Genomic DNA, 23324 nt, shown 5'->3' with positions numbered 1-23324 from the left:
ACTCTGCTCCATAGCTGTAATAGCGTCTTCGGTGAGTACTCTTTGAGAATGCGTATTTTCTACTAAAGTAAACGTGGTGCGAAACCTTTCATGGATTTTCGAATTACTGACTCTGCTGTAGCATTATGTCGACTGAATATTGGACGAAGTTCGCGAACCGACAAATTACTTTGGTAATAAATTTGCAGAATTGCAAACGTTGTGCCAGGGCAAGGGTCCGTTAGTTCTAAAAAAGCAATCCATACGAAGTATTAATTAAGCAACAGGTGTCAAAAAGACCAACGCTGAAAAAAGTTAAAGAGTTCTTTGTTGAAAACCACACGTCAAAAGCAAACACCTATTATGATAATGTAAGCTTTGGCTGGAGTTCTCACGACCTGTTTGACTTTTTCAACAGACACGAAAGTCCGATGTAACATTAGTAATAAAAGCATTAAATATACTGCTTTTAAGGAAATTGAAATTGAAGTAAAAAAACTCGGCACCTATTCAAGTTATTAGACATATGTATAATGACATCGCCACAGCAAAGACATTTATATACACCAAATTTCATTCGGCAAGCAACTCCTCTAATTTAATATTGATAATTGTAAAATCGCTTCACTGCTTACTAATTCATCAAGCATATGATAAACCCCCAAATATATCTACTCTTATCAAGCTTTAATCCCAATAATGCCTAGAAAAACGATTGACTCGGTGGCCACCTTCTTTCACATCTTCTCCAATCACTGTTATACAGACAAATAGGCTATTTTAACACATCGTTCTAAGTGTGAACATACAAACACACAAATGTTTGCAATTTATATCGAAAATATAAAATTTCAACACTTCTATCTTCTTTCGCTGGCAAATCCATCACCATAGATATTTATGATTATTTTATGATTTTCTAGTTCTCATCATTTGGATGCATCTTATCAGTGATTCTGCAAATATTTCGTATTCCGAAACCACAAAATCTATTTGCAAATTGAAAATTTACAAATAACAGTAGCAGATGTTCAGCAATCTGCCCAACCACTTGATACTCTGTATATATCTAGCTGCAATGCAAGCATTGCACATATCTGTATGTGTGTACTCTTGGCTGTGGAAAAATATTTGCAAATTCACAACAAAGGTTTGTTGGCCGAAACCGCAACATTGTGCCACACCACTTGCAACTACAAAATCTAGAGTCTTGCAGCCTGCGTGTGGCTGTGTTCGAGGATGCAGTCGTACGTGCTTGTAGTCAACACCTGCTGACGATTTATTAACAAAATATGTAGGAACAAAGTTTTGTGCATTTTCCAGCTATCAATGCTGTCTACTTAATAAAGAGTGTAGTATGTTTTATGATTACATACACATGTGTAGCATATTTATACATACTTCCAAAGACCGATAGGTTGTTGCCTTCTGAAAGGATTGGTTTACAACTTTACAGATTTACAAGTGATTACTACAATTACAAAGCAATTACAGGGTAGAACAATACAAATTGGATGCTCTCAGGTTATAACCAGGGCTATGTATTAAACATAAATAATCTTCAGATTTCAGTACCAGTGTGTTTTATTTCAAGGATACATATACCCCAACTTTGAAAATAGAACTGCAACACTTTTAATAAAAAAAAGTTATGATTTATTTTGAGGTAAATAAAATACAAAGAGATATTGTAAATTTTACTTTTGTGTATTACTTAAAAGCTAATTATGTATTCTGTTGGGAAAAAATTATGGTGTGCCATAGACAGTAATATTGCTGTTGATACCAAAGTTGCGTTGAGACGTTAATGTAAGGGTGATAGTGGCTGAATTTAGTGCACCGCTTGTTATTGTAATTGCAGGGCTTTTTCTTGCACGCTTTCTGTCACTTATTCTGATGCCCACGACCCTAGCTGTTGTAGAGGCACCCTAAAAATTAAATTGAAACAAAAATTTACATTTATATAAAAAAATTAAATTCAATTAATGAAAATATATGTAACTAATTAATGAAAATTTTAATTAAAATTATAATTAAAAAAAATTGAAAAATTAACGAAATTTAAATACAATTGTTAATATAATTAATTAATTAACATATTATTAAAAAATAAAAATGTAATTAAGTAATTATGATTATAAATAAAAATAATTAAAATTATAAATAAAAAATTAGAAAAATTAATAAGATTAAAAAAAATTAACTACAATTACATGTAAATTAATTAATTATAATTATATAATAAGAATTAAAATTACGTTAATTAATTTTGTAAAGATTTCATTACCACCCTATATTCTTTAAAGTGTTTACTCCCGAACGATGTGATATTTGCCCTTATTAAAAAATTACGGCAGAACTTTTTTTGTCAAAAAAATTTATTGATTTAGTTTGAACTGAATATAATGCGAGGAGATATTTTATAACCCTCCTTTAAAACTAATTATATGTATATTGTATTAACAAAAGATAAGTATGTGACGTATTCGGCCGAAAAGTAAAAATTATGGCGTTCCATAGACAGTAATTTGACTGTTGATACCAAGACTGCGTTGTGACGTTAAAGTTAGGGTGACAGTGGCAGAATTTAGTGCACCACTGGTTATTGCTACTGCGGGACTTTTTCTCGCAGGCTTGTTGTCACTAATTCTGATGCCTACGACGCTAGCTGTTGTAGAGGCTCCCTAAAAATTAAATTGTATGTAAAATTTACAGAAAAATACTAAAATTCAAGTAATTAATACAATTAATTAACTAAATTGCAAGTAAAAATAATTAAACATTTTATTAATTTACTGACATTAAAAAAATTAATTTTTAATTAATTAATTATAACTGAAATTTAAAAAAGTTAATTGTTAATTAATTAATTAACAGTTAACTTTGTTTTAAAAAAACCAACAAATGTTTATCAAATGTTTTAAAAACAAAATTAATTAATTAATATTAATTTAATTAATTGTAAATTAATCAATTAATTAACCTTAATTTTTTTTATTTAATTTTATATTATTAACAAATTAATTAATTAAAAACTAAATTTTTTTAATTAAAATTAAAATTGAATTCAGTATTGGAAAAAATTTTAAGATATATTTATGCTTATGATCTTAACAATTTCTTCGGTAAATGTGTTAGAAGATGTCACTTCAAATTAAAAAACTTTCCTTAGAAACAATTTATTTTGATCGTTCAGTTCATATGGCAGCCCGATATCCAGTGTTAAATTTCGGGTCGATATCTCAAAAAATGAGCTACTAGAGCGTCTAAATACTGACGGAAGATCAGATGGACAGACTGTTCTTCATGACTAAATCGCCTTACCTCGTCACGCTGATTATTTACATATACATATTCTTAGTAATGTTTCTGACGTTTCCTTTTGTGTAGCAAACTTAAGATAACCCGTTCAGATTATAATAAATGCATTTAAAAGCAGACCTGTACATTTAAATTAATTTTTAAAGTTAACTCTATTCGCTTACCGTAAATGTATATGTAGCCGTCACCACTTGGCCCAAACGAAAGCGTCTTTGCACTGTAGTCATGGCCAATATTGAATCAGTTGGCGTAATTACACCAAGCACTTGGTCAATGGCATTCGCTTTGGCGAATATGGCGGCCGAAAATATTAAAAAAGCAAAAACTACTTTCATTTTGAAAAAGCGTAATACTTCAAAAATGTGAAAAAAATTCAAAGTTAATTCGTGTTATTTAAAATTACGTCGCCCGCACTTTACTAATTGCACTAAAACACCGGCGATGTGTTGATGTTGCTCTTTTTGCCTTCAACTGTCAACTGTGTCATTTGCCACTAAATGCTGCACATTTTATACCAAAAAAGTTCGTTCCTGATACTTATGGTTGTAAGCATTTCAAGAACTTTTGTTAGATATTTATGACTGTTGGCAATATGACCCAATAACCCATTTATCGCTTATTACACCACCTTACCACATCTACTATCTCGCTACAGTGTGGATGTTGCGAAAAAGTGTAACTATTTGGGGTTTTGTTGCACAAGGCGAGACATTGAAATGTTGCGTAATGACGTTTGGAAAAATATATCTTAGTTATTTCTTTCGTTTGAGTATCTTATCTTCTGATTGGTATGCGCTGCTTTTGAACTTTTGATGCCTTTGGTATTTACTGCTTTAAGTACGTGACAGTTGCAGTTCAAAAACTACTTATGTTCTCTAGAATATGCGATGGAATTATGAGTTAAGTTCAATTAACACACACACAATATAATTAAAAATTATCAAAGATTAAGCATATAAAAACAAGTTGCCCATAATCACCTCGTCGAATAGTCAAAAGGTCAATAAGTCTATGATATTCTTCAACAAGAGTTTGAATTCCAAGTTTAGCAAGATTCTTCTGCTATAGAGTTGTTAGGAAGGCTATAAGTCTTTCTAACAGAACGGACAAAATGCCTGCATATATAAAGCGTATATGGTCGGTCGTAATTACTTAATATCTCATCTGATCATACTTGATCAAGTTCAGATATATATTTTTTTTCATAGATGAAGATGTACATCACTTCTAGGAGAATATCAAAGATTACATATTGGCCTCCGCTTCAAAGAGACCATATAGTTTGTAAATAACTTTAATGACCATATCAAGACGAAAAATTGTCAAAAGATTTTGTAGATCACTTTTTGGACAATAACAAAGTAGTAACTCCGTCTGCATGACGATAACTCTGATAACTTTTAGAGGGTTAGTTTGCATATTGGATAGTTTAGGATCATTTTGGTAAAACACTCAGTTGGTGGATATTGACTTTAACGAATAAGTTAAGACGAGAGGACCCATAGATCGTATGATGAGGAATGCCCTACTTCCTGATTTGCAATTTATCAGCTATTTTTATTACCATTAGGCCTATAACTGTTAGAACCAAGCAAATTTAACCTATTTTGTTAAGAGGAGTATGTGTTAAGAGAAGTGATGCAGAGACTAGCCTTTACTCTTCTAAAACTGCAGTAATGTTTGTGTAACGATATTTAGAATTATTAAAACTTTTAAAATAAAATAACATTTCATTCATATGTATTTTCTCAATTTCGTGCGCTATATCAACGCATATATATATTTCGATTAATTATTTAACATTATAATAAAAATCTCATCCTAACAGTTTTAATATGCAGATGTTATATAAATATTCATCTCAAAATTACTGTAAATTCATATTTTTAATTTCATAATTGAAATTTCGTTCACTGTCCATAGAAATCAATAGTAAAGTGATAACCATGGCCACGCTGGCTCCTTAGGTGTATAACTGCAAAATCCATTCCTGGTCCGCCGCTTTTCAATGATGCATAGCCACCATCGCCATCAGTATAGATATCTGTGACCACAATTTGGGTTATCGTGCGGGGATGGACAATGCCATCAGCCTAAAAAAGGAAAAAAAAAAATTTTGTAAAACTTTTTAAATGAAAATCAAAACAGAAACACTATTTCGAAAACAGAAAAATCAGCATATATAAATAAAGATAAAAACATATTTAGTGACATTTTTTAAATAAAAATCAAAACAGAAACTTTATTACGAAAACAGAACGGAAACAGAAACTGAGAAAGTATAAACAGAAAACAAACAGAAACAGAAATTAAGAAAATATAATTCTTCTCACTAGTTTAAATAAAATACATAGAATACAATTAACAAAACTGAAACAGAAACATTTGTTTGTGAAAACAGAATCTCATTGATAAACAGAAAGTGGATAGACACTTGAAACATTGACGGAAAAGGCAAGTAGGAGCGTTATAGTATTTTATTTTATTTGTATGCATATCACATAAAATTTTTAAAGAAACCCAATGAAAGTGAATGGGATGAACAGAGTGGGGACAGAAAATAGAGTTAAACTGAAAACGAATTTAGCTATAAATGAACCGCTAATTGTATATGTATTGACCTACCTTTTGTCTGAATTCATAGTCACTCGACACCACGCGCAACGGCTTGAACGTCTCTTTCACTATTTCACGCTTAATGAGTACGTCACGTGAGCTACGTGCACCCCAAACTTCATTATGACTCTCCGGTATTGTTGCCGGCTCCACGAACACATTTTCGTTCAAACCCATCAAAATGCAAAGCAAAAGCAAAATTGTATGCATATTTTTCTCAGTTACGCGTATTTAATTGATAAATTTGGAAATTCAAACACAGAAAAACTATTCAAAACCGGTTTAGTTGCTTCTTTCAAGCTTAGAGCGACACTAAATCAAGTGTAATTTGCAGCGTAAGCTTTGAGCTGCTACAAAGCTTCGCAAAGCTTATCAAAACAAACTAAGCGAAACTTGGACGTGCAAAGAATTCTAATAAATCACACTAGAAGCAGCATTTTGTGTGAATTACTTTTGAGAGACTATGCGAGTTCCACAGTTAGGCGCGAGAATTGATACATAAGTGCTGAGCGCTGAAAGCATTCACATATAAATTAGACGCCCACAAATTGTTTGAGAATGAATTTCAATTAGCGCTTGAATTTGTTGTTGCAAACGCTTTATAACAGTATAAAAGAAAATATTTACAATTAATTTATATGTGTAAACCGTATTGAGCTAAATATAGATCTGCCTTACTAGTATAGTGAAGGGCGATATGGCACATTAATTTAAATTTATTTTACTTTTCTATTTCTATTTCTTTAAATTATTTTATGTGTCAATTAACGATTTCAATTTAAAAATCTATTTTGTTACACTAAGGGACATTTATCATCTTTGCCTCACGAACTTTAACCCACCAGCCATTGCCAGCATGCTTCTAATGACTGTGTTGTCACCTAATACGCCTTGTGTGTGGCCATAAATTCAAGTTTAACATTGATAAATCTGTCCACTCGCAACGCAGCGCCAACGCATCTGTTATCAACGCACATTTAAAAACTCACGTATGTACACACACACACATATGCATACAGTTCATAGCACATTTACTGGCGCCACGCCTATCACAGGAAACCAGAATGTCATACATTAATTTAATTTCTCATACAAGAGACATTTCTTTTGACCCATGAGCAGCAGTAATTAATTTACATAAAGCGGAAAGAATGAGCAACAAAGCTTACAAATCTACTTAGATGTCTACATGAAAATAAGCAGTATAAATTTGAAAAAAAAGCTATCAAAGTCTACGACAATTTGAAAGAAATTTATAAAAATTCATTAACTCTAATCGAATTTAAGTATGCTGATAGCGCCACGAGAGAGAGCAAATTGAAGTGAAGAGTGAATATTAAAAAATTAATCAAACGACTATCGGTATACACGCATGAGTATACAAATTTTTGTATCCCTGTAGGAAAGTGTATTGGCACTTAAAGTCGTATGCGATTTTTTCGTTCATGCTTTCCTGACCTTTGCTACCTCGTTGTCAGTTAGCCTCTTGTGGACAATCTTTCAAGGTTTGGTGCCTAATGGGTTCTTAGTATTATATTTTGTATTGGTTCATTGATCATTATGCTCTCAGCTATTTGTACAAAATAAATATATAGCGTTCCCAGCGGACGTGATATCAACTCCGCCCCTGATTGATCTACAGAGGCCCCTAGCTTTGCCATCTCGTTGCCGAAAATGTTCCGACCGGGAACTCAAATTACCAAAAAGTTGTTGGGCGAAGAAATCATGTTTAAACGTCTGATAAATATAGTGCTCAAATTTAGTCATTCAAAAGCGGTACATTCACAAAGGATGTGTAGGAAGGATTCTACTAATACTTCATGAAAAGAGCTTCGATAATTGGGGAATCAGGGAAAAAACATTGCTGAGCATTAGAAATTTACTGGCGAAGAGATCCGGAGGAGTGAATGTTCAGTAGAAAATCTACAGTGAATCTGCAACTCGTTTCTGGCGATATGAGAACGAGATTGCTTATCCTTGCGAACTCATCTATTATATGCCAACCTGACCAGACATCAATTTGATCTTATCTTGAAAAGCTTGATTTCAATCAAATTGAAATACGCATGCATTAAGCAAGGTCGTACAACTCATCCCAAGTTAAACTGACGATATGTTGAAGTGTTGAGAATGTATAGGTATAATATATATACATTTCTTATGCAATACTTATTCAAAGTTTTTTTTATTACCCATACATCGCTCTCGGCGCCGTTGAAATCTGTAGCCCACTGAATATAAAAAATCTAATATTTTTCGGATATTTACAGTTGACCAATAACTACTATAGATTTCCGGCAGGTAAACTAGGCGCCCTATCAGATATATATGTACTTATACTTTTTTATTTGGATTATAATCAATTTCATTAGATGCACGTAATACTTATAATAATTTAATATTTCAGATAATATAAGTACTCCACATTAAAATCAATAAAGTGGCTGAGATTGGACAATTAAAAACAAATTTTGTAGATCTTTTGCTAGGATATATTGAAGGAAATTATTATTGTGTGCTACGTTTCTACTCAACTTATGTTCGATTATTTTTTCAGATTAGGAAAATAAAGAAAATTTGTTTCTAATTGCCGGTATTCTAGCATAAAAAGTCCATTATTCGATGTGCATAGGCTTAAAACTTGGGATAATACCGATTGGGATACCAGAAAAATGACAGAAACTCCACTAAATACTTTTCAAAAATATAATCAGTAACTAAAACTGTGTAAAGAAGTGAATAAGGGGGGATATTGGTTCGAAAATACAAAAATTAGAGAACTTTTTATTATTACTTTTCGTTGAAACCCAGAGGAGATCTCTTATACATCTTTAAATGAAATTCTCCTAATTTGTGGCTATAACAAAATTTTTTCTCGTAAAAGTCAAAAGAGTCCCTGATCACTTATTATAAGATCTAGCGTAACATCTTTCTAGAACTAGAATTATAACTATTTCCATCATATAATAGTTCTCTATAGTTCTATGACTATAAATATTTACATGCTGATAAACAAAATTTTCAAAACCACTTGACTTAACTGAGACTTTAACTGCTTCAAGTAATCATAATGGATCATCATTCCGCTAGCTAATTCTTGTTAATTATGGTATAATAGCGCTTAAACACAGTTTCTTGTTTACCACACCACAGCAAATAGTCACTCTATTATGCCATCAATATCGGTTCGTTAGAAATCTTTCGATAAGTGAGCAATTTATTTACCGTTCACAAATGATAAGCGGCACTTTGTTATTGTTATTGGTTTTATTGCTTCTTCATCTGTAACAAATCAAATCGAACGTCTACAAAGTGCTGCATACTCACCAACAGAGATGTTTTCCAAGACGATTGTCATCGTCTGCTATGAATTTTGGCCATTCACAAATGCAACAACAACAAAAGCGTTCTTGAAATTTCCGCTTGGTTTAGTTGTCAAATTGTACGTGATTACTTTTTCTGCATTGGCTCACATACATAACTACATCGTATGCATGTTTGTATATACATATTTTCCTTAGATTACATACTTACATTTTTTTAATATTCCGATACGATTTGTTTCACTTGACATTTGAAAAATGACATTTACACATTTGAAAACATTTGTCTACATAAGTCTTTGACATGAGTTTTGTGCTTCGGTCTGTCTGCCAACGGGTCTGCCAGCTTTTTTCTCGCTGGTCGCTTTGTCAATTGATTGTTCGGTTCATAATCGGCGCACATTCGTACACACATATGTAAATTTGTAAGAGTGCATGTATTGTCTGTCGTTTGCTTGTTCGACTATTGGCCCTGTCACTGCATTTTAGATGTCAATTTTTCACTGCATTTTGGGTTGGCTTTGGTGACAGAGGTCGTGGAATTATATGAGTGGTAAGAAGTACTTTTTATTTGAAAAATTTCTTTAACGGCAAAAGAATAGTGTCTTACGTATGCAGATAAAGATAAAGACCCGTCTTATATATATGTATAATATATAGTCATGAAAAATTCCATTTGGAAAGTGTATGCAGAGGAAAGCATCTAGGTTCGCCTGGTCATGATGAACATTTCTACAAAATATTTTTATATAAAAGTGTAAACTTTGACTTTTCCCACAGCGGAATGCTTGAGGTCTTACACGAGGAAATCTCAAAGCAATTCGTTGAAATGGATCTCAGACTTTGATATTTATGGCGAAAATATTTTTCCACAATTTTAAGAGAAAACTTTTACGAGATTTTTGACTTTAATTGATTTATATAAAAATAAAGAATTTTTTCTTAAAATAATTTTTAGTGCTGAAAGAAACTATTAATTTTATTAAATGTCCACTTTCTTCGAAAATTAAATATCTCTATACGCCGATTTTTCGTTTCCTGATTAATTCATATCCTCTTCTATTCATCTCTTTCCAGTTGTCTCGGCGTGAAATCACCGTTCATCGAATTCAGTAACGAAGTAGAGGTGCTGGCCAATAGCAGTGTTCCTCTCAATATAACCAAAGATGAGCAGGCGCTCATGCATCAAGAGGGTTTACGAAAATTGGGTACATTCATAAAGCCCGTCGATTTGCGTGACTCAGCGACGGGTTTCGTCAAAGCCGATTTAACCAAAAAAATACCGAATACCGCAGCGAGCACGAGCAGTAATACACATTATGGCGGTGGTGGTATTGTTATGGCGCAACGACGACGCCATCCCATACAAGAAGAAATGGATCAAAAACAAATTATTTTACTTGATGAGGATACCGATGAGAATGGTTTGCCCACAAGTTTAACAGATGAAGATCGAAAGTTCATAGTGCCGATGGCGTTAAAGAACGCCTCACCAGATCCGCGTACACTTATGGCTACACAGCGCCTGGTAGGCACCACAACACGTGGCACAACAACGACGACGACCACAAGACGGCCCACAACACCGGCCACACCGGAGTTCGCTTCGAATATTGATGATCTAAAGAAGCATATTTTATTCTTACAAATTTAACGAAACACGATAGTAATTTCCAATCGAAATTCGTTGTGTTTCCAAGTCTACAAAAAGATCGCCAAACACCAGTTTTAGCGACAACAACAACAACTGCGCGTCCTTTTCGCTCGATCTTTCAGTACTCAGCGCCCGTCACACCACCTACACGTAAATCGGCCTTCCCGAGCGGTGCGAAATTGCCTGGCGGCCAACCTTTTGGTGGCTATTATCACAACGATGATGAAGACGACGGCGGCATGTCTGTGTTTCTCTCACAAGCGGGCATGAATGCGCGTGACAAGATCACTATTGTGCCACAAGTCTTATTGTTGAATGATCAAACGATTAAGAATGATACAAGTGGTGGTGATGCGCGAGGTCGCAATGCCGATAAGACCGCAGCTGGTGTGGCACAAACTGTTGCTGTCACTACACCGACCACACCGGAAACAACAACACCTATGACTAGCACTACACCCCGACGACCAACCAAAAAGCCGTTGTGCATACGCAATCCAGATTCACCAAAATGCATACGCCAACGTAAACGCGAAGAGCAACAACGGCAGCGTCATCGCGAACAATTGCTACGCGAACAGCGTGAATATTTAAGACCACACTATGAGCCCTACATACAGACCCTGAATAATACAAAACGTTTTGCCGTTTCCATTGAAATACCCGATTCCTTCAAGATACACTACAACGAAAGTACAGAAACGACGACGTTACCAACAATTCGTGTCGACGAAGGTGAATTGCAAGAGCTTTCACGTTCCAAACGTTCGCATCATAAACGCCGCAATATAGGTGGCGGTCAGCAAGGTCGTCGCGCCGGTAATAATGATAAATTCGCTGCTAAATACAGTACGAGCTATTTCGAGCGTGATACCGTGATAACGGGCGCACGCGATATTGCTGCCGATCAATCAAGCATGCCAGCGATAAATGGTAGCACTCCAAGTCCAACGGTACCGGCCTATTCAGAACCAATCGATTTGAATCCAGATAACTGTTATCAAGTTGACGGCATGACTTATGGCCAGAAGAAACAGTGCGTACTGCATACGAGTGTTATGCCGGCAATAAGTCGCGGTGCGAGAGCGGCTATACAGGTAAGGGTTAGCTCAAAAAGTCATGTCTTTTTCATAGTGATATTTGAGAGTAAGGAGTAGCTAAGTACGGTTGCAACCTGACAATTTATACTCTTGCAACTTTCAAAGCTAAAGGCAGCAGCATATTTTCAGATGTTGGAAAAAATCTATATCAAATATTTTTAATTTAATTTTAATTAATCGACGAAATTGTTAAAAGCGTATTTGGTATCTATCAATAGAATATAGATCATTTAATCACTAAGGACGATCACGTTTCGTTAATACTTGTATAGCTTGAGTGATTTAGGATTTATCGCCAATCTGAAATACCTTAATTTTTACTAAAGGTATCGCTTGCACGGATCTGACGGTAGGTTGAACGGACAGACAGTCAGTCGGAATTAAACTCATTATATCGTTTTAATAATCTTTATATAATTACTTGTCACGTCGTTTGTCCGCGATGGACTCCTAAACTACTGAACAACTTTTAGCAAAATTTAGCACACTGTATCCAGTTTGAACCAACTTAGAAGATAGTAAAAACAATCCATTAATAAAAAATACAGTGACAGCTCTACTAAATGGACACTCTATTAAGCGCACACCTCCATTAACAATGCACATTGGCCGGCCCCACAGTTTTTTGATGTTTATAAAGTAAAATTATACTAAGCGGACTACTCTATTGACTGGACAGGAAGGCTGGTAACCAGACATTGAGAAAGCAGCCTTAAACTCGTTATTTTTGTCAATGAAATTTATATGTATATACATATTCAAAATTAATCCTCAAGTACAATCCCTTGGATTCCCATATCGGCAAAAACGTTTTCGCCTTTATTCGTAAATAGAATTTTCACTGTATTAAATAGTTTATTATATGAATAATAGTATAAAATCAAAACCACAGCAACGCGTGGCTGGATTAGCTAGTATATGTATATATAACTCTATCTATCTGGATTAGTATAACTAATATACTCTGTAGCAACTTGTTTGAGGTATTTAAAATTTTATTACCCGACCACGATTATGCTATCGGTCACGATTCGATCCCATCTAAACCAATTCGATATCTTAGATAATAAATGACCAATCCTTGTTGATCGCCTTGCGCAAAATTTTGCTACAAAAAACGTTTTCCATTACTTCGTATAACAAAAAAACCGCCAGCACCTAGCGAGTAAAAATATTTTACACCTTACTTTAACCATTTAGTTATATTATTTATTTATTTAATTGCCATAAACAACATATGTCACATTCAAGCCAATGCCCGTTAGAGTTCTCATTTGTATGGAAGCGTAAGTCCAACCGGGCCCACCATACAACAAAGTATTAGTTGGACCTGAACTGTTCTGGAATTGGTCTTGCAAGTAAATGGCGCTAATCACTTTGCTGTTGCTCTGATTCTGCAAGTTTGAAAAGCAAATATAAATTTTTGTATAATTACTCTCACAATAGATCATCTCAAGAATGGTTCGAATGACCATAAAAACTTTACTGAGACCAATTCTAAGGTAACTTACCGACTCTGGAATATCGAAATAGATTGTCTGCACAGCATTTCGTACAGCTGGATAGGTCACACGTTTATTGATAATTATGGTATCGTTAACGCTGCGCACACCCCAGGTCGAGCTCGCGGAATAAGCGACTGCGGCGATGGCCAAGAGCACACAAACTTGCACAATAACTTTCATTTTAATTAATAATTTCAATCTTAGCTATATAATATCCGCTAATACACCAATTCCATGAATGGCTAATGGTTACTGTTGATTTTGTCCAAAATTTCTTTGCCTTATATACTTTTAGAAAGTCTCGATAATTACTTCTTATCAAACGTGATATTTCTAAAAAATCGACTAAACATGATAGGTGAAATGAGTATTGAAATTGGAATTTATAATCTTTTATGACATATTGCAAATAATAAAATTTTAAAATTTAATTATTGATTTGGCGGTGCTGTGGATAAGCCTCTAATGGTACTTTTTTCCCTATCACACATTTGAAGTGCCGGAAGAAATCTGAATAGAATTTCTATTTATAAATGATTACGTATTCAAACATTTTTTAATTTAATTACTTTTGATAAACCATATCTGTATATATAGAAATGATGGTTCTTTATTGGTCATCTAGTGCAAAATTTTGCAAAAAAAGCTTCGTTCTATATTTTCGCATAACAATGTATGCGTTTCCCACACATTTTTTAATATTTCGATCACAGCGCTCCCAGCGAGTAAAATAATAAATAGTAAGTGTACATTCATTTTTTTAAATTTGTTATTATATTTATTTGTTGATTTATTTGCCATAAACAACATATGTCACATTTAAACCAAGACCGGTTTGAGTTCTCATTTGTATAGAAGCGTAAGTCCAACCGGGTCCACCATACACCAAAGTATTAGTGGGACCTGAACTGTTCTGGAATTGGTCTTGCAAGTAAATGGCGCTAATTACTTTGTTGTTGCTCTGATACTGCAAATAAAAAGTATTGATTAATTAGCGTAACAATGGAAAATCTAATTCGAATGGCAATAAAAACTTGACTGAGTCCTGAAGCAGGAGGTTTCTTTTGTAACTTACCGACTCTGGAATATCGAAGTAGAAAGTCTGCACAACATTACGTATAGCTGGATAGGTTACTCGTTTGTTGATAATTACGCTATCGGTAACATTGTGTACACCCCAGGTTGAGCTCGCGGAATAAGCGACTGCGACCAAAGCCAAGAGCACGCAAACTTGCACAAGAACTTTCATTTTGATTAATAGTTTTTTAACTTTGCTATTTGATTTCAGCTAATCGCATAAATAGACAATGGCAACTGTTGATTTTAACCGAAATGTCTTTGCTTTATATACTTTTAGTAAGCTTTGATAATTATTCCTTATCAAACGTAATATTTCTAAGAATTATATTAAGCACTGATAGATACAATTTAATAAGTGAAAATAGTTTATCAGTGCTGTTATTAGATTTTCTAATGTTTTATGGCATGTCGAAAATAACAAATTTTTAAAATTTATTGATTGATTATTATTGATTTGACGGCTGTGGACAGACAACTAAGAAGTACTTTCATCTTATCACCCCTTTGAAGTGCTGGAAGAAATTTACACGGAACTACTATCTATAGATTATTACATATCATATTGATTAACCATTGCAAATGCTAGACTTATCTATCTATCTCTTTATTTAGTTATTTTAAGCGTAGATAACATTTGCCAATTTGAGGAAATTACGATTTAATTGCCATTTCTGTTGTTCTTCGAAATTTAGTGTTTGACCCTGAAGCATAATTATTAAGAAGAGTAGTTGAAACGATTGGTTAAAATATTTTACATCCTTTGAAAGGCTCCTGAAATCATCTCTTAGTGTTTGAAATATTTTCTTTTAAAATTTTTTTGGCTTTCATTTGAATTACAAGCACGCCTTTAGTTGGATATCAGATATCGGCATAAACCCCTTGAACCTATCACAAATCTACTAAGGGTTTTTATTTGTATTTCGAGGTGGAAGTTTTGAGATTATTCTTTACAGTTGGCACCCGGAAAGATATTCAATACTACTTCCTGAATCTCGACCGTTCAGTGTCCAGTCAGAACTGATACAACCACTGAAAGGCTCCATGCACCTCCTGCGATTTACTTAGGGCCAGATGGACCTTGCGACTGCAGAGCTATTGGTAGTCGATCAGCGCTTTCTGATTTGGTCTGCGGCCCAACTGTCCAGTAGTGAGTGTTATTGAGCTCATCAGCTTTAAAATTTCCTGCAATACCGTTCTGGCCAGGCACCCAAACCAGTCTAATTATGAAATAACTCGATGCTTAGACATCCTTTCATTAGTTTTGTTACTTTTATGGTAGCCACCTCCACTTGGAAGACGGTCAAGAAGCTTAAAACTGGAGCTGAAAGAAAATTGCCGACAGTATACTTCTCCACCAACTCTCCCCGCAATCACCGCTCCTCTCTTCCAGCGAGTTCTACCCTTTCATGCCTCGCTCAAAGGTATGTGAGCAGAGAAGAGACAGCGAGGGTAGGTCCAGTGACCTGGTAATCTAAGTATTTTGAAGTGTGCAATGAATCACCTCTTCTCTTCGCAGACAAATTGACATATATTTCAATTGCCTCAGAGCAAACTTGCTATATTATGACACTAAGTCGCTACCGGAGCAACTAAAAGTAGAAGAAAGATACGGCATAATAATCTCTCCATGAGAATTTATATCACTATTCAAGCTTAAAAGCTTTTATGGCCAATTGCAGTTAACTGAAAAATTCTGAAATTTAATTTAGATTCAACTTTATAATACCCAAAAGCCGAAGAGGAATGAAATAAGCACACCGACAAATGCACGAAAAATTTGAAGAATAAAAAGCAGAAAAGGCCAAAAGCAAAGCGAGCCAAAAGGCGCACAAAGCCGCCAGACAGGTTAAGGTTACAAGCCATTAAAGAAAGCGCAGTATTTTCATATGAATAGAAAGAAGCTGCTGCTGCGGCAGCTTCGCCGACTCGGGCACCTGCGGCCAACAAATGCAGCAGCTAAGCAGTCAGGCAGCCAGCCAGCTAGCAGAATGCATAAAGCAAACCGAAAATTTATCAGAAAAACATTCTGCAACCTGCAACCTGAATGCCGCTAGGCGACTAACCGAAAAAGCACAAGATGCCAACACATATACAGTTTTGTACATACATACATACATACGAGTATACAAATACCCGCACTTGTATGAATGCGAGGGAGTGCAGCTATGCGGCAAAGGAAGACGCCAGTGAAGAAAACAAAATTATTTCAAAAAATGAAATTACTTTTAGTTTTATTACATTAAAAACCGTCAAAGTGGATATTTTATAAACCAACATAAACAATGTGGGTATGAGGCGCAAGCTTGCAGATGTATAGCTAGCTGCAGCGTGAGGTGGCAAGCGTGGTTCGAGCGTAAAATGGTGGCAGGAAAGTGCACAGATTTACTTTTACTTGCAGCTAAACAAAGAAAACAAAGCGCTGCCATTGCGTGTGTGTGTGTGTATGTGTGCAAGAAAATTTTTGAATTCATGCAAGAAGGAGCTGAGCTACAGTTTAGTCTTCGCTTTGCACAAGCGTATTTTCATAATTCACTGCACCAGAAAGTAAAGAGAAAAACCCGCAACAACGCAAACATATCTATGTATGAAAGGCAACGTTGCGGCGTGATAGTTGCGCCACAACGGACGGACGAGTGTGCACAGCTGCAACACGCCTCAAATAAAATATGTGGCAAACAACATAAAAATGCAAACAAAGGAAGCGCAGAGAGGGCGACCTGGTGGGTAGGTGGTTTTGTGTTTGCGTGTGTGTGTGTGTGCATGTGTTTGTAGGTGTTGCGGTGCAGGAAAAACTACAAAAGTTCGTATGCGGCGTTTGCGGCGGAAATGAAGCAGAAGTGCTAGTGGTTGCATGTATGGGTGAAGTGAAGCGAGGTGAAGCATAGCAGCGGAAGCATTTCAATGACGGCTGTAGAAAGGATATCCGCTTTTGATGCTACAACCAGGCACATGTACATGCATACATGCCTACATTGACACTCATACAAATATATACATATATTATATACGCATATGAGTTTGTATGTGCAGGTAGGCCCGTGTAAATTTGTTTATTCATCACATGTGCTTTGCGTGCCGCAGTGGCATGCATTTTCACTTTTTCGCTACGCCACGTGATAATGTTGCAATCGTCGCAGCTGCAACGCAGCCTTTTGCTTTGCATAAAAAATCAAATAATGCCGAAACAGAGTGCAGTGATAAGCGGCAACGTTCACGTATATGAGTTTAACTTGCAACACGTACAAATATGTACATGCGTAAACATTAACGAAACATGTATGGTATTGTTACCACTAAGTGTATTTTCGGGGTCCCGAAATATGAATCCCGAAAGTAGCATTTGAAATTTCGGGACTTCGAGACTTGCTCTGATTTGCTTACTTTGAAAGATTAATAATAACAGCACTATACATATGTCCTGAAAATCCCGATGCAAAATTTTTTTTTCATGGATGCTATTTGAATCTCCCGAAATTAAAGTTTAGGCAATATTTAATATTTCAGTTTGCTGCTTATGTATATATTGCATAAGCATTTTACACAAATATTGGAAATTATAAACATTAAGTGCATTTTCGGAATCCCGATATAAGAATCCCGAAAATATTTTTTGAACTTTCGGAAATTCGGTTATTGTGCTGAAACTCTTAGACTGTATTAAAAGAAAACCAAAAATGACACTATTGCACAGGAAAAACCCCGATGAAAGTCTCAATGTTTTTGGTATGCTATATTAAGCTCCCGATAATATGTACTATGTACACACATATACATATGTACATATGTATGTACATATGTATATACTATGTATGTACATATGTATGTACAGTTTTTTAAATATTTAGAACTTAACCAATCCAACCACGTGTAAGTGAATAAATAGGTACATGTATGCACATTTAGAGTACATTTTCGAAATTGTGTATACTAAGTGTATTTTCGGGATCCCGAAATATTAATCCCGAAAATACTACTTAGAAATTCGGGACTGGTACTGATGTGCTGCCTTAAAAACAAAATAACAAAGTAACAGTTTCTATATTTTGATGTCCTCAAAAATACCGCTATTTCCGGTATGTGACTCCAGGATCCCGAAAGTATGGGGAACCCTACATATATTAAATACTTAAGTATGCGTCTATCATGTGTCTGCATACGTTCAAAGCGAAATATACATATGATATTCTATTCAAGTTTACTTCCTTTTCGTATTGCCTACTTCGTGGCGCATGCGCTTGCTCTACTTTTAGCAGCACCCATCAACGTCCATTCCAACGTTCATATGTAGATTATGTTATTCATTTGTGTGCGTTTTCCAGCTTCGCTCCTTACTGATATTTGTTGCATTATGTTTTGCCTTGTTTTGTTCTTGTTTATTTTTCAACTCACTACCACACACACATAAGACTTGAAGATTTTTTCCTACAAAATCATGCTTTCCTCAGTGTCCTTCAATGCTTACTGCACATGCCACATGGGGCACACGCTTTTCATGCAAACACTTTTGTGCTGCTTGAATTGCACGTGAGTCGGCATTAACATGCACACTTGCATACATTGGCGCTGGCATATCTGGCAGCGATCTTATCTGAAATTGCATGAGCATTTCAATGCAGCTCAGTTCCGTTTTACACATGTAGGTCGCGCAAAATAATCAACCACGGAGCAGCTGTTGCAGTCAAAAAGCACATATGTCTGAGCAGTGTTTAACTTTTGTGTGAGATCTTAGGCACATCTTGAACATGCGTTCGTGTGAACTCTGTCTACCATTGGACTTTTCAACTCACTGTTAGCTGTGGGTTGTTGAAAAAGCTTTTTTCTTTGAGAAGAAGATGCAAAGATAAGAATTGTCAAAGCTTCATTTTAGTTGATGCAATAGTTAGCATCATATTAGAGGTATGTGTTCTATTAAAGCTAGGAACTCATATGGCGAGTATCCAAAACTTCCATTCAGAGGGAGTAGAAAAAATTTTAAAGATGAAGGTATGAATCCCTGCAGCATTCTCAGATAACCAAAGCATATATTGGGTGGTCTTTTCGTATTTTGTCATTAGGTGTCGTTGCAGTCGTATGTCTCCAGTGCTACAAATCATGTTGTGTCATACCATATAGTGTTGGAAAAGTGAGATTTTAAACTTCATTTAACCAAAAAAAAAAGAGTTAAATTCGGTCAACTTGAAAGTAAGTTACAGCTGTTCAAAAATGAGTCAAAATAATGTAGAAGTTCGCTATATTTTGAAATTTTTGGATAAAAAAGGGAAGAATGCCATGCAAGCCGCCAATGAAATTTGTTAAGTTTATCGTTGAAAAAGTCGATGAAATTATGGAAAAGACTAACTAGGACCGTCACATAAGCAGCCGTGACATCGCTACAAAAAGAAGCTTAATGTGTGGGTACTACAAGTTCATGAATTGTCTGTGAAAAATTTAATGGACCGAATTAACATCTGCGATGCTTTGCTGAAACGAAATGAAATCAAACCATTTCTGAAGCGAATGGTAACAGGAGACTAAAGTGGATCAAATACGACAATAATGTGCGAAAAAAAACAAAGTCCAAGCGTGGTAGAGTTCAGCAAATGGTCGCAAAGCCAAGATTGACGCCTCGAAAGGTTATGTTGAGTGTTCGGTGGGATTGGAAGGGAATCATCCACTATGAGCTGCTCCAGACTAGTCGAACGTTTGATTCTACATTTTACTGTCAACAACTGACGAGATTGAAGCAAGCAATCGTAAAAAACGGCCAGAACTGATCGAGAGAAAGGGCTTCGTCTTCCATCAGGACAACGTTAGACTATGTACACACATCTTTGATGACTCGGCAAAAAATGGGAGAGCATGGCTGGGTAGTTTTGATGCACCTACCATATAGCCCCGACCTTGGACCATGGGACTATGTACCATTTGTTTCGGTCAATTCAGAACTCCCTTAATGGAGTAAAGTTGACTTCAAGAGAAACCTATGAAAATTACTTGTCTCTAGTGGAAAAATGGCAAAAAGAGATCGACAAAAATGCTACATATTTGGTTCATTAAAGTTCATTATAAAAATAAAAAAAATTAGTTGAAGTTTGATTAGAAATACGAAAATACTTTTTCGACTCTCCATTATTTGCTTGAAAGCCTGAATATTATTTTTGGCAAATGAATTGCTGAAAAATTAAAAACATTTATTGCGAAATCCGTAGAATAGGCAAAGATGTAGGGAAAATGACCCCAAACATATTAGGAGAATAAAAGAAAAAAAGTTTTGTATAACCATGCTCCACCAAGTTACAGACTGATAGTTCTTGAGTTTGTGGCACAGAATAATATGAGACTTTGCTAGGGTAGTTTTGGAGGTCTAACAAATCCAGAATTTGAGTAAGAAAAATTATTCAGCGGAAACTGTGGGATCATCGTTTCAGAAAATGCGGACAACTTGCAAAAAGTAAATTAAAAAAAGAAAATTTATTATATTTGCTCATCCTACTCTGGTGTGTGTTTGGAAGTCTAACTTATCGCAGCCAAATTCATGTACCATAAAAGAACTGGTTTTCCTTGAAAAATAATGTTTCAAAGAAATTTTAACAAACATATTCTACCGGTTATAGCACTCACCAGTTGGGGCTTTTTTAGCATAAAGCATAATTTGGGAAAATTAGCAGAATTTCAGGCTTTGATCGGTCACGTAGGCCCCACTGTCATGGGATAATCTGAGACCCCTACAGCCACTTTCATGTTTCAGGTATGCTGAAGGCACCAGCTATCCCAGGCCATGCGTGACCCAAAGCAAATGTTTCGAAACATTTGAAAGGCGTTTCACAGTTAAAATTCTGGTACTACAGTACTACAGCTCTGCCCCAAAGGGGGACTAGTGAACCTGGTTATGTAGCTAATTTGTCGGAATGACGTTCCAAAGTACAAAAACAAATCAGCCGTTGCTAGCTTAATCTCCTAAAACTATTTTCCGGTGACTCTTGCAAGTTACGAAATTTCGCTCTATAAAATAGTCTTATTTTCACTTCACAATTTTCCCTACTTCGTCAACACACTTTTAATTGCTGTTACTTAATTTTTTCCCCAACGCTCCACTTTTTCACATTCTATTTATTTTCAGAGCTTTTCATATCATTTCCTTCCGTTGCTCTTGTTTATATTTGTACTTTTCTTTACCACTTTCACATTTTTCTTTCACTTGGCATTTTTTCATTGCGATTTCCAAGTTTATTCAAAGTGTTTTGTTTTTGTTATTGTTTGTGTTTTTTGCATTGCTGCACCCTTTCCTTCCTGTTTTCATTGCGTTACCGAGAATTTTTTAAATGACGCCATTTAGGTTATGTTGCAGCAGCAATTTACGTCCCATTTGCATTTCTTTCGTTTGCTTTCATTATTGTTTTTGTTGTTACGCTATACGCTCATTTGCTATACATCAGCCACACATACAAAGCTCAGCTTACTTGTTTATCCTTAGCTGCTGCTGTCGCTGCCTTCTCTCTTAGTATTTGCTCGCTGTAATTTGTTTTCCCTCGCGTCATTCAGTCCAACGCTGACGGCTGTGCACTAACACGCTCACTAACGAACTAACTAACTAACTGTTCGGTTGGTTATTTGACCAGCTCTGACTTGCTGACTGGCTGACTGACTGACTTGGTGGCTTTCATTCAGCCAGGACGAATGTTTGTTTGTTTATTTGTGGCTCTGCAGCGTCTCTGTGGCAATGATATCCGCCAGCGCATAAATTATGCTAACATCGTTGACCACAAAACTTGGCTATGAGCATTTCAATTTCAGTTTTCTCCCTTTTCTATTTGTTCGCAATAACTTTTTTGCGATTATTTTCCCCGCAGTTGTTCGTGTGCGCTTAGTCGAGATCATCAACGTTATCTTTGCGCTGGCTTTCGCCTGCATCTACTTCACTTTCGGCCGTCACTGTTGTTGCGTTGCCGTTGCATTTGCACTTCTTACACGCCGTTTTTTCCTTGCAATTAACCACAAAGTGGCGTATTTAATATTCATAGTTGAGATTTCAGAGTTTTTCCATAAATTTTTTGCTCTTACTGTGACTGCTGGCTGTCACGTTGCCTTGCCACGTCGCACGCACAGCACTTATCTGTTGCAGCGTGTAGCACTAGATCTACCTGACCGCCAGCCAATTAGTTGGTGTTGGTGTATCCAATTGCCCAGTGAGGCGAGTTAACGCATTTGCTTTCTATGTGTGTATGTGCGTTTCTTCAGCGCTTTGTAATTCCCATTTCGCAATTTCATTTTCTTTTGCCTTTGACTTGCTTTTTCAATTAAATATTTGCTCCAAGCATCTCTGCTGTCCGCATTTAATGCCCTTAAATATATATTTTTTTGGTTCTTATTTCTACTTTTTCTTCACCTTATATGGCTCGACATTGTGCCGCATTTATTTGTGGCACACCGCTCACTCGTTGGCCATTTGCCGCACGGGCGTATGCATGCAAATCACCTAATTACGAGGACAAGGTAAAATGTATTACATATTTCAATGGCGCGTAAGGCGGAGTATACTCTAGGGTGGTTAGAAAATGTTGGGAAAATATCGTGTACAACTTGAAGCATCCGGTTCTTTTAATTTAGCGCCGCTGTACGCAGACAAAGGCGGCTGTCTCACTTATAAAGAGACGATTAATGCCTTAGGCAGCAAATACCTGTTTGTCACAGTAGCATAGAGCGTATCTTCAGCACCAAATGGATACTTTTCTGATTGCTATTTAAAAGCTAAATATACCTTCCAGCA

The 23324-nt window shown here is 35.7% G+C and overlaps 4 protein-coding genes across 4 annotated transcripts in view; 1 reads left to right on the top strand and 3 right to left on the bottom strand.

Moving 5' to 3' along the window:
* Positions 1 to 23324, top strand: part of LOC126755643 (protein Wnt-5) — a 239053-nt gene that overhangs the window by 125551 nt on the left and 90178 nt on the right. Inside the window, 2 exon segments of the mRNA XM_050468356.1 lie at positions 10317 to 10882; positions 10885 to 11990. Coding sequence (XP_050324313.1) covers positions 10317 to 10882; positions 10885 to 11990 — 1672 coding nt within the window.
* LOC126755673 (uncharacterized) lies at positions 1721 to 3684 on the bottom strand. Its single transcript, XM_050468407.1, has 2 exons — positions 3465 to 3684; positions 1721 to 1907 (listed from the first exon to the last, which is right to left on the bottom strand). The coding sequence occupies exons 1-2, from the start codon at positions 3633 to 3635 to the stop codon at positions 1728 to 1730; spliced, it is 351 nt and encodes a 116-aa protein (XP_050324364.1). The 5' UTR covers positions 3636 to 3684; the 3' UTR covers positions 1721 to 1727.
* On the bottom strand, positions 5040 to 6293 carry LOC126755665 (probable salivary secreted peptide). The gene is made up of 2 exons (XM_050468399.1): positions 5926 to 6293; positions 5040 to 5393 (listed from the first exon to the last, which is right to left on the bottom strand). The coding sequence occupies exons 1-2, from the start codon at positions 6124 to 6126 to the stop codon at positions 5211 to 5213; spliced, it is 384 nt and encodes a 127-aa protein (XP_050324356.1). The 5' UTR covers positions 6127 to 6293; the 3' UTR covers positions 5040 to 5210.
* Positions 14250 to 14808, bottom strand: LOC126755672 (uncharacterized). The gene is made up of 2 exons (XM_050468405.1): positions 14574 to 14808; positions 14250 to 14465 (listed from the first exon to the last, which is right to left on the bottom strand). The coding sequence occupies exons 1-2, from the start codon at positions 14745 to 14747 to the stop codon at positions 14289 to 14291; spliced, it is 351 nt and encodes a 116-aa protein (XP_050324362.1). The 5' UTR covers positions 14748 to 14808; the 3' UTR covers positions 14250 to 14288.

Source organism: Bactrocera neohumeralis, chromosome 4 (genome assembly GCF_024586455.1).
Source record: "Bactrocera neohumeralis isolate Rockhampton chromosome 4, APGP_CSIRO_Bneo_wtdbg2-racon-allhic-juicebox.fasta_v2, whole genome shotgun sequence".
Taxonomy (NCBI): domain Eukaryota; kingdom Metazoa; phylum Arthropoda; class Insecta; order Diptera; family Tephritidae; genus Bactrocera; species Bactrocera neohumeralis.
Note: the sequence above shows the minus strand (reverse complement) of the source record. Positions and strands in the feature narration are given on the sequence as shown.